This window comes from Bacillus rossius, chromosome 2 (assembly GCF_032445375.1).
Source record: "Bacillus rossius redtenbacheri isolate Brsri chromosome 2, Brsri_v3, whole genome shotgun sequence".
Classification (NCBI taxonomy): domain Eukaryota; kingdom Metazoa; phylum Arthropoda; class Insecta; order Phasmatodea; family Bacillidae; genus Bacillus; species Bacillus rossius.
This window is the reverse complement of record NC_086331.1, coordinates 84,869,485-84,885,755: the sequence shown is the minus strand read 5'-3', so window position 1 is coordinate 84,885,755 and position 16,271 is coordinate 84,869,485. Positions and strand designations below refer to the sequence as shown.

General features: G+C 37.9%; 1 protein-coding gene across 1 annotated transcript in view; it reads left to right on the top strand.

Annotated features, from left to right (window-relative positions):
* Nucleotides 1-16,271, top strand: part of LOC134528914 (calaxin) — a 36,622-nt gene that overhangs the window by 12,127 nt on the left and 8,224 nt on the right. The window contains exon 3 of the mRNA XM_063362581.1: nt 11,293-11,425. Coding sequence (XP_063218651.1) covers nt 11,293-11,425 — 133 coding nt within the window. The remainder of the gene's footprint in view (nt 1-11,292; nt 11,426-16,271) is intronic.

Sequence of the window (16,271 nt, the reverse complement as noted above, 5' to 3'; positions counted from 1 at the left end):
GTAGATACAAGGAGCACAAACGTAACGTAAAGTATGACGATATAATCTTGACGCGAGGTTCAAGATTCAAAGCTCAATACGTTGTGCTGTAACGTCATGAAATGTCGATGTCATACATTACATAATAATTATGCGCGACCATCGTTCGTCATACTGTACCCTCTCGGGCGGTGCAACATGTAGGTATGCTCGAGAAAACATCGAGTCGGTTGCTATGTTATTTCTCAACGTTATGTTTTAGTTGATCTATAAATTATTCAAATTTATATGTTGTTAGGTATCAGATTACTTGGAATGTCCAATACAATGACACAACGGGGAAAATAAAAACAAGTTATTTTAACATTAATTATTTTGTTATTTAGAACATGAGTTAGGTATACCTAAACATTAAAATAATATCTGTTAGCTGCGGTGATATCATGGCAAACATATTGGTAAATCCCTATTTTATTTGCGCCATATGTACCCCAATTAGAAATATGATATCGCGTACTTATACACTATTTTCCTTAGCGATACTATATTTGGATGAGGATAAGCAATATTCTGGAATTTATGTGACCAACGCCGCGATAACCTGTATTTTCTGCCTAGTAACACTCGTTACTAACGATATGCCGCTGTACCTTCTAATGCAACTACATCGCTCCCGAGTAAACGATCTTGCCCAGCCGACTCGAGTGGCTGAGCCGCGAGGGTGAAACTGGCCTTTCTTACGATGTCGCCAAGTCATTACGTGCATCGCAACATGCTCTTCAACGGGCCGGAGCCGCTGATGATACGCTTGAGCAAAATACATGGTTTTTTGTGCAACGAGAGCCCACCTTATTCCGTTGTTTGTTACCGAGAGCTCTATGTATACTTGGATAGTCACGTGCATAACGCTCTTATCAATAGCTCTGTATCTTAACACGGGGTCTCTAGGTTGCCTGTGAATTGCTGTCTCGAAAACCGTTTATGAACACATTGACATATCACTGTTTCATAGGTTCAAACAATTTTTAAGTATCAGTTACATTACGTGAGAATGCATTGCGTCAATTCAGATAAAAAAAAATATCATATGTCATTTAATAACGGGATACAGATGTGCGAGTTACCTAGTTGACGTCAAGAGTCCAGGAAAAATATTCGAATACGTACCTAACGTTTTAATAATTTCACCATTATTTCAAGTCGCATGACGCAATTATTCATACCGATTAGCGTTGATCCGTAGTTAACAATTGTGGTTTAATATTATTTAAGGAATTTTGTGTAATTATTTTTTTTCCCGAAGTGCGTCATACTTTGGTAAATTTTATTAAATATTGTGTAGTCCTGTTATCGGGAGGCACAGTATATAAATTCCCGATACGCCCTATGAAAGGCACTAGCTATTTGATAGCCGCGGCGTTAACAAGTAGCTCTAAAGCGACAGTGTCAACCAGTGACTCCGTGTTGTTCTGCTCCTCCATGTAAGTATTCTATAATATTTTACTTCTTTTCTGAATTTTTATTTTGTATGTAACCATATGTTTCTACGAGTACCTCTTAGGGAACGAGGTTCTGTTTTACAACTGAAATGTACATTTTCTCTATTTTCATTTGCAGTTTGTGGACGCTGTGAAGTATCCGCTAAAATGAAAACTCTGGGGCTCCTGTTGGTGTTGCTGGCTTGGACCATTAGCAACGGCATGGCGAGGCCGGATGGAACATCCGCCAACGCCCATCATCCGATGGAAGTGAGTATCTTTGTTCCTACTGAACCGGTTGTAATCTAATAGTGTTAATGTTAATTTTTGTCTTTAGTACACGGACCCTACCAGGTCGCGTGCGAAGGCGGAGATGGTGGAAGGTGGAAGCTTCAACCAACGAGCCTCCCAAGGCAAACTGCGTCATGGGTACCAGAATTGGCAACCCCGGAGGCCCGAACCTCAACAATTATTGGAATTGTTAATTTCCATTAACATATTTCTCCTTTTTTTCATGTAATCGCCTATCATCTGCGAAGGCTATCGTTTATTGTGACTTTTCTAAAATATTTTCGTTATGTATCGTTTTATTCATCATATCTTATGTATTGTCTTTTTCATTTGTTCAGGCAATTGCATGCGCCTTAGAACTTAATCATGTCTAAGTTTAAATGCTTAACCGTTTCGGCTTCATCTTGTAGTTTGTAAGCAGTCGCTGTTCATTAACGACGCAAACCTTTACGGACAACCATCTACCTCATTTCATTAGTTTGTAGTTTATAGTTTTATAACATTTTATATGTTCGTTTGTGGCCAGTGCCAGGAATAGTATACTCCTAAGTACAAATAATGTTTCCCTTTATATCGGTGCCCCTGCCGCCCATGTCTTATGTAATAGCTTGTAAGTAGATGATATGTAGCGGCATGAGTTTGGACGACATTCCGCCTCATAGCATTAGTTTGTAATGTTACTTATACCTCACTTTATAGTTCGGGTATTACGGGTTCATATCGTATAGTGTTTCTTAGTTCATAGATTCTATAATTTTAGTTTATAATGTTGAAGCTTCTATTTCTTAACGTCTAATACTAGGAAGGATTACTTTAGTTTGTACAACGAGCGTCTCTTATTTAGTTCGTAATTCTTAACGTATCAACATGTATTTCGGTACCTTGTAATTAAGAGGTTACATGGAGGGCCGGGATCGCGGTAAACTTTGTGAAGAGGTATAAGGTTGAGTTTCTAGTTTCTAGTTATAACGTGGCATTAAAGTTTGTAATAGTGTATCTTAGTTTGTAAGGTTCTATGGTAAGAACACCGCGCAAAATCTGCAATAATTTCTTCGTTTATAAGTGCTTCAGTCTGTATCCATCAGTCGTGTTTAAGAAGTTACATAGCGCCGGGACAACGGCACGCTTTGTAAAAGTGTGTCTTAGTTTATAGTTTCTTCAGTTAAAACAATGGCGTTATAGTTCGTAATAGTGTGTCTTAGTTCATAGGTTCTACGGTAAGAACACATTTAGTTTGTAATACTTTTTAAATTTACAATTAACAGAGGAACAAAAATTGTCTTAGCTTTTAATTTTGACGGTACATCGTAACGTGTTAGTTTGTAACAGTGTCTTAGTTTATAGTCTCTAACCTCACAGCCCATCACCAAAGACTGTAATGGTGTGACTTAGTTTGTAATGAAAAAAATCAAAAAAAAAAGGGTCAACGATACCTGTTAAGTTAATTTTTCTATTTTCCTGCTTATATATCATGTATTGTTTATGTATGTATGCTTAAGAACAATGTAACGCTTTATTCTTTTTGCCAATAAAAAAATCATCCAAAATTTCCTGTTTTTAATTTGAGATCAAATGAGGTCACCCGATAATCCCGTAGAATAGGTAACGATCTAACGAGCGCGCGTAACTAGCTGCGCTTAGGATATACATTAGGTGTTGGCTAGTCTAGCTGCACATGCAAAGTGCATGCAGATGCAACAGACTGCACGTTGCAACTGGCCCGAGCATTACGACGTTCGAATCGGTTCAAAGTGTTAGCCACGGAGTTAAGTTGATTGCATCAAAGAGCTCAGACCTCCGAGTTCGAAAATACCGCTCATCCATGCCCCAGAGGCTTGACTTTGAAGTTATGAGCAGCACGTTCTTGTGGAACTTACTGTAAATAGTAAACTACATAGAGTAGTTTTATCATTTTACGATATTCGACCCCAAAAGCAGTGAATCGGGTGCACGTTAATTTTTATTGTAATAAACCATATATCTAGCAAATAAAAATGAAGTTAAGAAACTGAGCAAGAATAATGTACAAAATTATGATTTAATAGTAGTATATAATAGCCGGTCCGGAAACAGGCCTCAGGCGGTGGATTGAAGATTGTCGGTCCGCCATCTTGGATTCTGACGTCACGGCGGCCATCTTGGATTGTGACGTCACGGCGGCCATCTTGGATAAGCGCAACGGGACACAGCGTTACGGGACATAACGTAACGGGACATAACGTAACGGGGCAAGTAGATCACGGCGGCCATTTTGGATCCGCCATCTTGGATCCGCCATTTTGGATGACGTAATTGTGTTTTCTCGAAAATTCCGGTGATGTGTTTTCCGCCATATTGGATGATGACGTCACCGTTGCAATTTTCGTTACGGCCGCCATCTTTAACTTTTTTACTATCCGATTTTAACGAATTTTTTTTTAAATTTATAAAAAAATTCACTTAATAAAATTTTAATAAATTATTAAAAAAAATTACTTTTTTGACACGGAGCTCGGATTCCTCGGTTCGAACCCGACAGAGGCAAAAAAAAATTAAAAAATGGCGACCGATCCTTTCCCCACGGTGGACGCAGGCAGAATGACCCCCACCACTTTTACCAACACATATACGAACTTAACCCCCCCCCCTCCGCCCCACCCTTTTTTTAATTTATTATTTTTTTCTCGCACATGAAGATACGCCCCTCCCCCACCACCCTCTTATAATTTATTATTTTCTCTTTTCAATGTACCTCTACAAAAATAAATAAAAAAACCTTATAAGGTTTTAGATGATAAAGTATGTATTAAAAAAAATTTTACGTCTATTTGTCACGAAGAAGGTACTTGGTAGGGGAGAGGAGGAATTGAGGTAAAAACTAATGTATATATGTATGTACGATTACGTAGAAAAAAAATTTAATGTTTGTGTTTTATCATAATAAATCCTCGAGTCACTATCCTACTCAATTTTTTTTTAAATATAATCTTTAAAACTTTATACCTGGAAAAAAATTATACATCTTTATATTTGTAAAAAAATAAATTCTTTATGACTTTATACTTGTAAAGAAAATAAATTCGTTATAACCTTATACTTGGAATAAACCTTTTCAATTCTTCTTTATAGTTAAAAATATTAAAAGTTACTCTTAATAAAATAATTTTTGTAATATATTGTTAGCAAGCGGCGACCAGCACACGTGTCCTGGAAGAGGACATCTGGTCTGTGCCCCCCAGCGCCGTGTCCCACGGTCCGACGAGCGGCATGGAGGGGGAAGTTGCACCTGCATGGGGCAGGTGTGAGGAGAGATCATATTTCTGCAAAGTAAGATCTCCACCACCCCACCCTGCCACCACCACCGCGGGCCCCCCACCACCGCCACGGGCGCTGTGGAGGGGGTAAAAGCCACGACAGTCGTCCAACGTCTTTCGGCCGGGACGGTCGCGCTTCATGCACGCTCCCCGCATGACGCATTTATAGCCTACACGTACAGAAATAAGTAAAAAATACTATTTATTACATACAAAGATTTATTTATACAAAATATGTTTTATACACAAGTTTTTTACAAAAAAACTCATTGTTTTAAAATATCATTTTCATCAATCCACGAGTCAAACTCTGGTCCATGATGCAACCATCGTATTAACGCCTTACCCTTCTTACGCCGTAACACTTTTTCAACGAGAAAAGTATCTGGAAATTTAGTTTTCATAATCTCTTCTCCATAAAACGCCCCTGTTATACGTTTTCCTTTCAGATCCTCGAGAAAATAAGTACGCGGATACATATTTTTTATTCTACATACACGAAAAAGTTCACCAGTCCAATTCCCCTTGTAAGGTCTGTGAAAAATTCCGCGATTTTTCGAAATCCGCACAATGTCGCCGATATTCGCTTTTTTCTTTCGCGAATCTAGTATATTCGTCTTGGAGTACACAGTTCGAAGCAGTCGATTATCCTTTACGTCCTTCGGCTTGAGTTTCGTTGTAGAATGCACAGTAGAATTGTATTCTCGCACGAGTTTAGGAAGTAAACTCAGCCACCTGTAATTACCGTTCGCTGTAAAATTCCTATACAGTTTATTCTTCATCGTACGAATCACACGTTCCGCCATTGATGCTTTGACACCGCTAAACGTAGAATAATGCGTAATGCCAAACTTTTTCATCAGTGTCTTGAATGATGCATTGTAGAATTCTTTCCCGTCGTCCGTCTGCAGTAACGAAGGTCCTCGTTTATGTTTCAAAATATTCGCCATGGCACTCGTAACTTCCACGGCGGTTTTCCGTTTTAAGGGTCTATCCCACAGGAACTTTGAATAGGTGTCTATGACTATGAGAATGTACCTGTAGCCCTTGTTCACACGTGAATATTCGCACATTTCGAGCAGATCAGACTGCCAATTGTCGTCCAATCCTTTGATTTTGATTTTTCGACGCGGATAATTACGTCTTGCGGGTTTATGCAACTCGCCCGCAATGGCAAACTTTGACATGATAACTATTCAATATATCCCGCTTCCCGTAATTCTTCAAATATGGAAGCGATTTCGTTGGTGTGCGAATTATTTCCCACACTCTGAGATGCCTGCAGCAGTCTAAGACGATCAACTATTTCATTGGGGTCGTCATAATATACATAGTCCAATTTTCTACCAGTGTCGAGTTTATAAAGTCCGGCCCCTTCGATGTCTAAGAAAAGACTAGCTATCAAAGGATATTTCTCATGTTCATAATCTTTGAATCGACCCGTTTTCGGGTCATTTTTCGCGTAAACGGCGTTGGAAGCATCCAGCAATCTTAGGGGTGGGAATGACGGTAAAATGAGGGAGGGAGTGGAAAAATACAAGAGTAGTGGTGGGGGGAGGTTATTACGATGAAAAATAATAAATTAAAAAAGGACGGTGGGGGAGGAGCGGATATTCATGTGCGAGAAAAAAATAATAAATTAAAAAAGGGGGGGGGAAGGAGGGGGGGGAAGGAGGGAGGGGGTGTAAGTTCGTATATGCGTTGGTAAAAGTGGTGGGGGTCATTCTGCCTGCGTCCACCGCGGGGGAAGGATCGGTCGCCATTTTTTAATTTTTTTGCCTCTGTCGGGTTCGAACCGAGGACTCCAAGCTCCGTGTCGAAAAAGTAATTTTTTTTTAATAATTTATTAAAATTTTATTATTTAATTTTTTTATAATTTTTTAAAAAAAATTCATTAAAATCGGATAATAAATAAAAAAGTTAAAGATGGCGGCCGTAACGAAAATTGCAACGGTGACGTCATCATCCAATATGGCGGAAAACACATCACCTGAATTTTCGAGAAAACACAATTACGTCATCCAAAATGGCGGATCCAAGATGGCGGATCCAAAATGGCCGCCGTGATCTACTTGCCCCGTTACGTTATGTCCCGTTACGTTATGTCCCGTAACGCTGTGTCCCGTTGCGCTTATCCAAGATGGCCGCCATGACGTCACAATCCAAGATGGCCGCCGTGACGTCAGAATCCAAGATGGCGGACCGACAATCTTCAATCCACCGCCTGAGGCCTGTTTCCGGACCGGCTATTATATACTACTTTTAATTCAATATTTTTACCATTTTTCTATATTTGACCGCAAAACGGGTGAAAGGTTAATCAATATTTCTGATTATATAAGTCGTAGGTCTGAAACTAATCAAGCAGGACTAAGTAATGTGGTATGATTTATAAACGTGCAAAATCTAGACTACTATTTTTTTTTTTTTACAATTTGTTGAAGTTCTACTTTTTAGAAGGTGAAATGTTGTAAATATGGTTTTAACACTAACAAAAAAAATCTTCTGATCAAATCAAACTTAATTTAAGATATTGGAAATTGTTAATAAACATACCTTAAGAGACTTTCACTTATTTAACCTTCACGACAAAATCATGCCATAAGATGTAATACGTGTTAATATTATTTAAAAGAAAAGTTATACAATCCATTAAATCAGTATTGACAAGATAAATTTAAACTTAATATAAATATAAGTTTATAATAATTATTTAGGAATTCACATCCGTGGTAAAAAAAACTGGATGAGTTTAGTTTTTGTTTGACAAGCGGATATTGCCATATTTACTTAGTTCTGAATTTTTACATGGACATCCGTATGGGAATATAGGAGAGGGGTAACAATTTGGTGTTTTTACTTAAGTAATACTAAGCAAACTAAAATCAATTAATATGTTGGATAATTAATTTGGTATCTGTACTCTTTATTTCAAATAACAATGTCATTGTCTCAAGTATCCTTAAATAATGGGCGGCATTTGTAAACAGGTGAAATTATTTAATTTTTCGAAGCATAGGTTTATCCATAGTAAGTTTAAACGATAACATAGTTAAAATGAAATAGGTGCATGTTTAACAATTTTTTTAAATTGTCTACCTCGTGAAATGAAGTGATTTCATCAAAGTAAAATATATACTCGAACACTCTAAAACAGAAGTTTTAAAATCAGATTCTTGATATTTACTAAAAATTCCTACACATATACACTTTAAAAAATTATCATTATTAAATGGTTTGTTATGAAATAAATCTTTTATGCACCTAATAAATTTATTGTGTCTTTTTGTTTAGTAATATTATTTGGAGTTAATCAAATACTTTTCTTTTAATGGCAAGATTTTAGCAATAGGCTATGTACTCTGAAATTGTACGAGCAAAGCCGTGGGTTTTAAGCTTGTTTACAATAAACCAGTTAATCCAAAAGCGTGTACCATTCTTGGGAAGCACATTAAGACTATAAGTCGCGTTCATGTTTTCAACTTCATTGTTTGTGATGAACCTGGATTAAAATTCGTAGATCAGATTCAGACTCACTCTGTATAAACGGAAAGCACTGCCAAGCATTCATAAACGACCGACGCAGCCAGCACATACAGTTTACTTCATATCGCTGACGAGTCACCTCTGATCATCCGAGTGCCACCGGCAATAACGAAACCCGCTTTGCGGTCTCGGCAAGCGTCACTCCCGACTGCCGTGTGACTGTGTACCTAAGTTACCAGAATGTACCCGCCGCTGACTAGCATCTCGTGGAGGACACACCATCGGCTATCGGTTGCACGTAGGCTACATAGTGTTTAAAGGACGTTTTTTAAGCAGACCGAAGAGTTATTCAATAAATACACACAATTGTTTTGATATATATTTAATTTTGTGTGTTTTCACGGATATTACCTTTTATGAATATATGCGTTCAAACTAAGCCAATATTTTGTTTTCAATTACATCAGCTAAAATATTTTTTTTATAGTTTTTTACGCTTACTCAATAGTTGGCCTGTATATTTTTAAGATTATATTTCCTACTCCATGCATTTATTTAGAAACCTGCGTAATTTTTAGTTCTCGTAGTTTGGTATTAGTTCAAAGGCATTTTTCTATTAAAAATTTTAATAATAAAAACACATTTTATAATATACAGGTTTAATTTCAATTAATTCAATAAATCTATTCAATTACTTATTCTACAACATTAATAAAAGCTAAGTTTTAGTGCACAATTTGGGTATATCAATCGACCGCGTAACCAAAATATAAGAAATGAATATTTGTCTTAATTCACTTAGATAAGTATACAATCACGCTTAATCACCAAACAGCTCTACTAAGTAGTTTGCTATGGTATATTTTGGCGTTCTAGCATAACTGGATATTGTGAAATATTTCAATTAAGACCTACATGGGTTGTGTTGGCGAGTGCCATACATTATATAAAGTCATACGTATTGATTCTTTTAGAGAGTAACAATAAAGCATTTAAATAGGTACGAATAATTATCATTTTATCTTACTCAGTAACCGAATGTTAATAATTATAATGCTTTCAAGGAGTACAGTAAATAATGGTAGAACGTCTTGAGGAGAATAGCGCTTTTACTTCACACGAGGCACTGGTTAGACATGTATGAATAGTGCGTGGACAGAATACGAAATAGGTAGGCCTACAACACGTTGCATGCTTCACTGGTGGTGAAAACTCTATAATAGTTACAGCGGCAGTCTCTGAACGAAAGGGTCATGTGGAGTGGGTGCAGCCCACCCGGTAAGCTTTTTAGCTCACACGCGTAGAACTGGCTCTACAACATACGCAGTGACTCTACGTTGAGCTGGCTGGAGAAACTCTGGGGTCTGGAGTCGGCCAGTGCCGCAAGCAGGAACCACGCGGCGGCGCAGCTAGTGACGGCCGGGTTACGCCCTGCACCGTGAACGGTCCGGGGACACACGGGAAGTACTAAGGAAGAAGGTTTAGGTTTAAGAAATAATAGTGACCAGGATTAATTGCACCAGGACAACAAAGATGATGATTCCTCGCGGAACTCTGCGTCCGCTCCGTACCGCGGCTGTTGAGGACCGCCGGAGGATACAATGCCGCCTCGCGCCAAACCCACAAGGACATGATAAACCGTTTTATGTCAAACTTGAACACTAAACATACACCAATTCACCTCATTAAACCTATTACATGAACACAAAAGGCTCAATGTTTTAAAAGGTTGATGTTAATTATACTTCAATAACTTATTAAAGACTATGAATTTAAATTGTGAAAGTTCGTTTCTTATATGTTTCTACTACATTTACTAGTGAAAACTATTTTGATTCAAGCAGTTCACATGAGAGTAAGAGTTACTATAAGAAATTTAAATAAGTAGGTATTACTTGCTAAAACACACACACACGGCACTGACATTTACTTGCGTGTTGGGATGGGCTAGGGGTGCGTTCCGCCAGTGGGGTTGGTATGGGCTTGGTTGGGACCGGGCTTTACTGCCCCTGGAGGTACGACGTCATTACATACTAAAAATAAAAATGTGTGGTAGTTGGTTCCATCTTGTACAAGTTAGCCCAAATTATTTTATTTTACATCCGCTTAAGATTTGTTTTGAAATATTATGCTGATTTTATTTTACTATCGTTACTATGTTTTTAGGGCAATTATTACATATCTACCAATAAAGAGCTTATGATTTGTTGTTTGGTCGCCAATTTCATCACCAGATATTTGATGAAGTTTATTTGCGAACTGTAAAATGTCATGCAATTGATCATAATTATTATAAACATGATATTTACTGCCATTAGATAACACATATAGGTATTGTCAACAATTTGGACATAACATATATTAAGAGAAAGCTACCATGGCAAATAACCAATGTGGTGAGTGAGAAGCGAGTTTATTTAATGTAATAAAACACAACTCCATCAAGTAACATTGGGGAGTGATTCGGTCATGGGCTATAGTGAAGAGGAACCATCCCAGCATTTGCCTGGTGCGATTTTGTAAAAACTACGGAAGACCGAAATCAAGACGGATGGACCGCATTGTAAACCCGGATCTTCTGGAATGTTATTTAGTCCAAAATAGTCACGACAAAAGCTAAGCCCATACCTTGTCACACATGTGAGGTAACTTTGCATGGGACATTGCATTTTTAGAATCATATGAACAAGGCCGAAACATTTGATCTTATGCCGTAAATTCCTTTAGAACATGCCCAACTGTCTAAAATTAGAGTTTTGTTTCAGGCAGGAAATAGAGGCTCTTTGTCGCATGTACCAGAAGCTCGTCAGCAGCAACACACTAATTTTTTCTGGTGGTCAGTGCTGTGTGCCACCGCTCTCTGGTATCTCCATGTCTCCAGCTGCTACTGTTTGCGAGGTAATACATTGCCGTCGACGTCCACCTGTTTGGCCAATGGCCACAACTCATTGTATGTAGAGATAAATCCCGAGTTCAGAACTGGGTGATGTTTTAACATAATTGCTTCAATAATTTCTGAACGTGGAATGCTATGGCAAACTACTGCTAAAACAACCTGCGATGAGAACCTAACGTTCTACGTGGCATCCATCGTATCCACGGCCGTAGCAATAGCTTTCACATGACGGGGGGGGGGGGGGGGGGGGGGGGGGGGGGGGTCCGCGGGTAAAAGCTAAAAATCTAAACGCTCAAATCATAGTTAGGGACACCTGTATTTCGCGAATACATTTCGTGTCTAGGTACATCGCAAAACACCGTAGTTTTTTTCTTGTAGTTATTGGCTGTGGTCGGCGAGAGGTGTTTTCCCGCACTTGACGGGGCCAATGGGAATGTGGATACCGTCCTGCTGCACGCACACGAATCGCCATTATTCTAAGAAAAAGCTACAGTGTTTTGTGACATACCTAGACACGAAATGTATTCACGAAATACAGGTGTACCTAATCATAGTCATTTAGCAATTACTTAAACTTGAAATGGGTACACTAGTTCAGCTACATACAATTAAGCTACATACAAACAATAGTTACTTTAAGTACATTAAAATAAAATTTGTAAGTAATGTCCGTAAAGAATTTATTTAACTATAATAAAAGTAACAAAGTAAAAGATAGATAACATAAACATAATATTGTATATCAATATTTTTTTAAAAACTACATAGGTATTTTTATTCTATCTTTGTTTATGATGCTTCGGTTTTTATTTATTTCCATATTGCACAATCAACACAAATAATTTTGACATAAAAAAGACTACAATAAATTAAAACATTTGGCATAAAAAAAGCATTCAAAAAAATAAATTAGAGGTAAAAAGTTAAAAAATTGAAAACTTCAAAGTATTAAATTTAGCCTTTTACATCTTATGGCCAACATATTTATGATTTCATCTGAATCCAGTTCAGAAACTATGTCACGATGAACGCTCATCAACGCAAGCCCAGTTAGTAGTTCATCTCCCATGCTGTTTCTCAAGTAGTTTTTTAACCTCTTAAGGGTTGAAAAACATCTTTCTGGGGTTGCTGTGGACACTGGGAGTGTGGCTAAAATAGTGAGCAGCTTTTTTATAATAGGAAAAAATTGATTCTCGCACTGATCTAGACTTTCTAGTGCGGTGGATGGTTTTTTCGCCATATGTTCCCAACGATTCTGCCATATTTCATACTCGCTTGAAAAATTATTTGCCTCAGTTTCTCCTAAAAATAATAGTGCTATTTGTTTAAGCCTTTCGCTTATCCTGGAGTCCTTATTGATCTTCTCAGGCAGAAGCATTTTGATTCCTTCTATTGTTTCTTCATGTGGTTTAAAGCGTGCATCAATTTCTGTAATCACATGGTCAATGAAAGGGTAAAAACGGTAAAATAATGCATTAATATTATAAGGAAAATTACGATGCAAGTAAAAAAAAAGTTAATTACGAGAATTCGTTAATCCCAGGAACATAAAAATTAGGTTGCACTGTATATACTTAGGTGTTAACTGTTATTAATTACAGATAAATAGTACATAGCTACAACGGTAAGACTTACCTTTCTTCGCTTCATCGTTAATGTTTGTGGACGGGCCCGCGTCCGCTCCATCTACTTCTTCAAGGTGGGATTTCACTCTCTCATTTTTTGCAACAAAAAAAACATCCAAAAGTGATACTTGGTTTGATGACCGTTTCATAATAAATTTTTATTCAAGAGTAGACATTTAATAGCAACAAAAGATGTCTTGAAAAAACATGTTGGCTGGCGATAGCGCGTGGTTCAATCAAGGTCGCGAGACTCGACTGTTGTGCGCATGCGCAGTAAGCGCGTCGCGCGGGAGGCGGGTGCGGCGCATGCGCAGTATGAATGGTGCGCAGAAGTCGGGAGGGGGGATGTGCAAGGCGCAGTGTCCGCGTAGCATATATAGGTAGTTCATTGGTGTGACGCGTGCTCATATTTTGTGGCACAGATTATATTATCCGTCATCAATATTCTGCTAATTTTAATTATGTCGTATGCTAATTGGGGGGGGGGGGGGGTCCGGACCCCCTGAACCCCTCCTTTATATACGCCCATGATCGTATCTATGATATCTAGGGGTAACCATAATCAGATTTAAACATTTAAGACTAACAACCATTTCATGTAAAACTTCAGATAAACCTGACTGCACAACTGCACATTTTTTTAATATGCTTGCTTGCTATGTGTTAAATCGTTCTTTTGTGTTATTACCTGAATATTTCGTCTTGGAATCCCCGTCCTTCATTTGATGAAAATATGAGTGTAAAATAAACTCGTTTAGTCTAACTGTTACTTTATAATTAGGTATCCTTTCAGAAGGCGTGGTGTCCCACCTATTCGTTCTCGTTGTAAGTCATGTTTTATTAAGTGTCTGGGACGTATAATTGGCTTAAACCAAAATCAACACACGTTTGTTTAGTAAACATTTCTTCCCCATTCTTGTACAATCGTTGGAAAGAATTTCCAATTAAAGTCATATAATAGGTAAATATACAAAACATATTGTATAGGGTAATGTAAGAATGTGATTTTTTTACGAAAGACATCACATTAATTGGATAATTTTCTTACATTCCTTGTAGGCCTGCACTGCTGATTCGTACGAATGTAGTGAATCTAAATTGGCATCTTTAATGTCTTTAATATAGCACAATTTAGGGATCTAAATAACAATTGAAATTTATACTGGAATTTAACACTTTATGACAGAATATTCAAATGTTGACATATAAAGAACCATGGCTAAAACCAGACGCTTACAAGCTTACAAAAACATGCAAACTTGAATCAAGCTTACTGTCTCCATGTGTCCAGCTACTGCAAGGCACAAGCTTGAATGACAAGTTGTCACGAAAAGTCAACTGGGCTAGCCTCACGCAATCTTATTGCAGGCTTGTTAATCCAAGTCTGTATCATAATTATCGACGTTAAGCTTCAAACTAGCTTCAATCAGTCTTGATATGGAAAACTTGCACAGAAAGAGTATTTCGAGTCACTGTGTAAGCTTACCACAAGCCAAAATGATATGTGGGCTAAATTAATACTTGGTTGTAACAGTTTGTGATCAAAGTCTTTAATCTACACATCATATATACCTGGCTAAATATAAAAATATTTAACAACCAGCTACCAATGCCCCCGCATGGTAGACTCTTTTCTACACTTTCCAACTCTTCTTCCAGATCCATCCTTCTGATTTCCCGTAAGTATCCTGCTTGGTATTAATGCATGAAACTTTTGCATCCCGCATGTCAGAGCCCAGGGTTTTCCCTGTGTCTATGCAGGTTTTACCTGGGCTCAACTTATCTAGTTTTAGTCTAGCATAGTCAGCGAGGGGAGTTAGTCATGGCGCCAATCGCTGCCATGGCTGGCCATTCCCCCTCCTAGCATATGATGCATGCTACCCCTCCTGCATGGCTAACCCCTGCATGTTTAGAGCGTATGGGCTTCGGCCTGAGACGCACTTAGTCTCCCTCGCTAACCCGGTACCCTCCCCAACATACTTAGTTTTAGTTAGGTAAAAAAAAAATTAACTACCAATGACTCTGCAATGTCGTAGTTTTACTACTTAAAGTCTCGATCTGTGTGGATGGTAGCCTTCATCAGGGACTATAGAACAGCTGGGCATCATGGACAATCGACCCACACCCCATTTTCCAATTAAGCTCTTGGTATGAAAATTAGACTATTTAAAATTTAAATGGTCTCAAGGACAGCATGCAAAGTTTTGTCATCAATTTTTATTTTGCTTTTGGATAAGGTAACTTTGAAGTGAATAACACTGTTTGCCTAAAAAGATGTACATTCTTATTTTTATTTTGTTTAACTGGTACATGTTTCAATTGTAATGCATATTTCTCCAATGATAATTAAAGAAACAATTAATACATATTATTGTTTAGAATCTCTCCCCTCATAAATAAGAATTAACCCTCCCCCCCCCCCCCCCCCCACTTTTCAAAATTCTGCCTTCTCCGATCTGCAAGTAAACGAGATGAGTCACAAAATAGCCTTCCTTTTTTTGATGCCTGTTGAAATGAGGTACGTAACTTCCAAGGAACACGGCAAGCAAATATCGAGTTCTTGTCAGGCTATATCAGGAGAATGACAGATGGGTTTTATTGTCGGCCATAGCTTGATTTCGTGAAGAGTAGAGGATGGAAACACGTGCAATACGAGCAGTGCCGTTCTCAAACACAAAGACGTTTCGATGATTTACACATTTTAATATTCCTGCGCCTGATTCTTGAAGCCAGCTTGCACTTTCATTTCATAACAAAGCAAAATCGGTCTCAAGTTGCTGATAAAGATTGTTCAACGATTATTTATTCATGTTATTATTTTCGTGTATGGTCCTTCAAAAATATCAGCACAGTATTTAAAAAAAAAAAAACTAATTAATCTAGGGGATGGTCTCATTATGAATCTTTTTACAATTCAGGGGGACACTGAGATTTAGTGGCAAAATTACTCGCTTTCCCTCAAGGCGATCCAAGTTCGATTCCCGGCGAAGTCAAACCTTAACTTTTTGTAACTAGGAAATGTGGCAGACGTTGCCTTTAACTAGTGGGTTTTCTCAGGATACTCCCATATACAACAGCCATTCATTCCACTAATGCTAGATTCTTATCTTATCAACTCTAATCACCTCTAATGACCTAGATGTTGAGATGTTAATCTATAAACCATCCATTATTATAATAAGTCACAAACATTTAAAGTGTGCAGAAAAAGTGGTAATGTTTT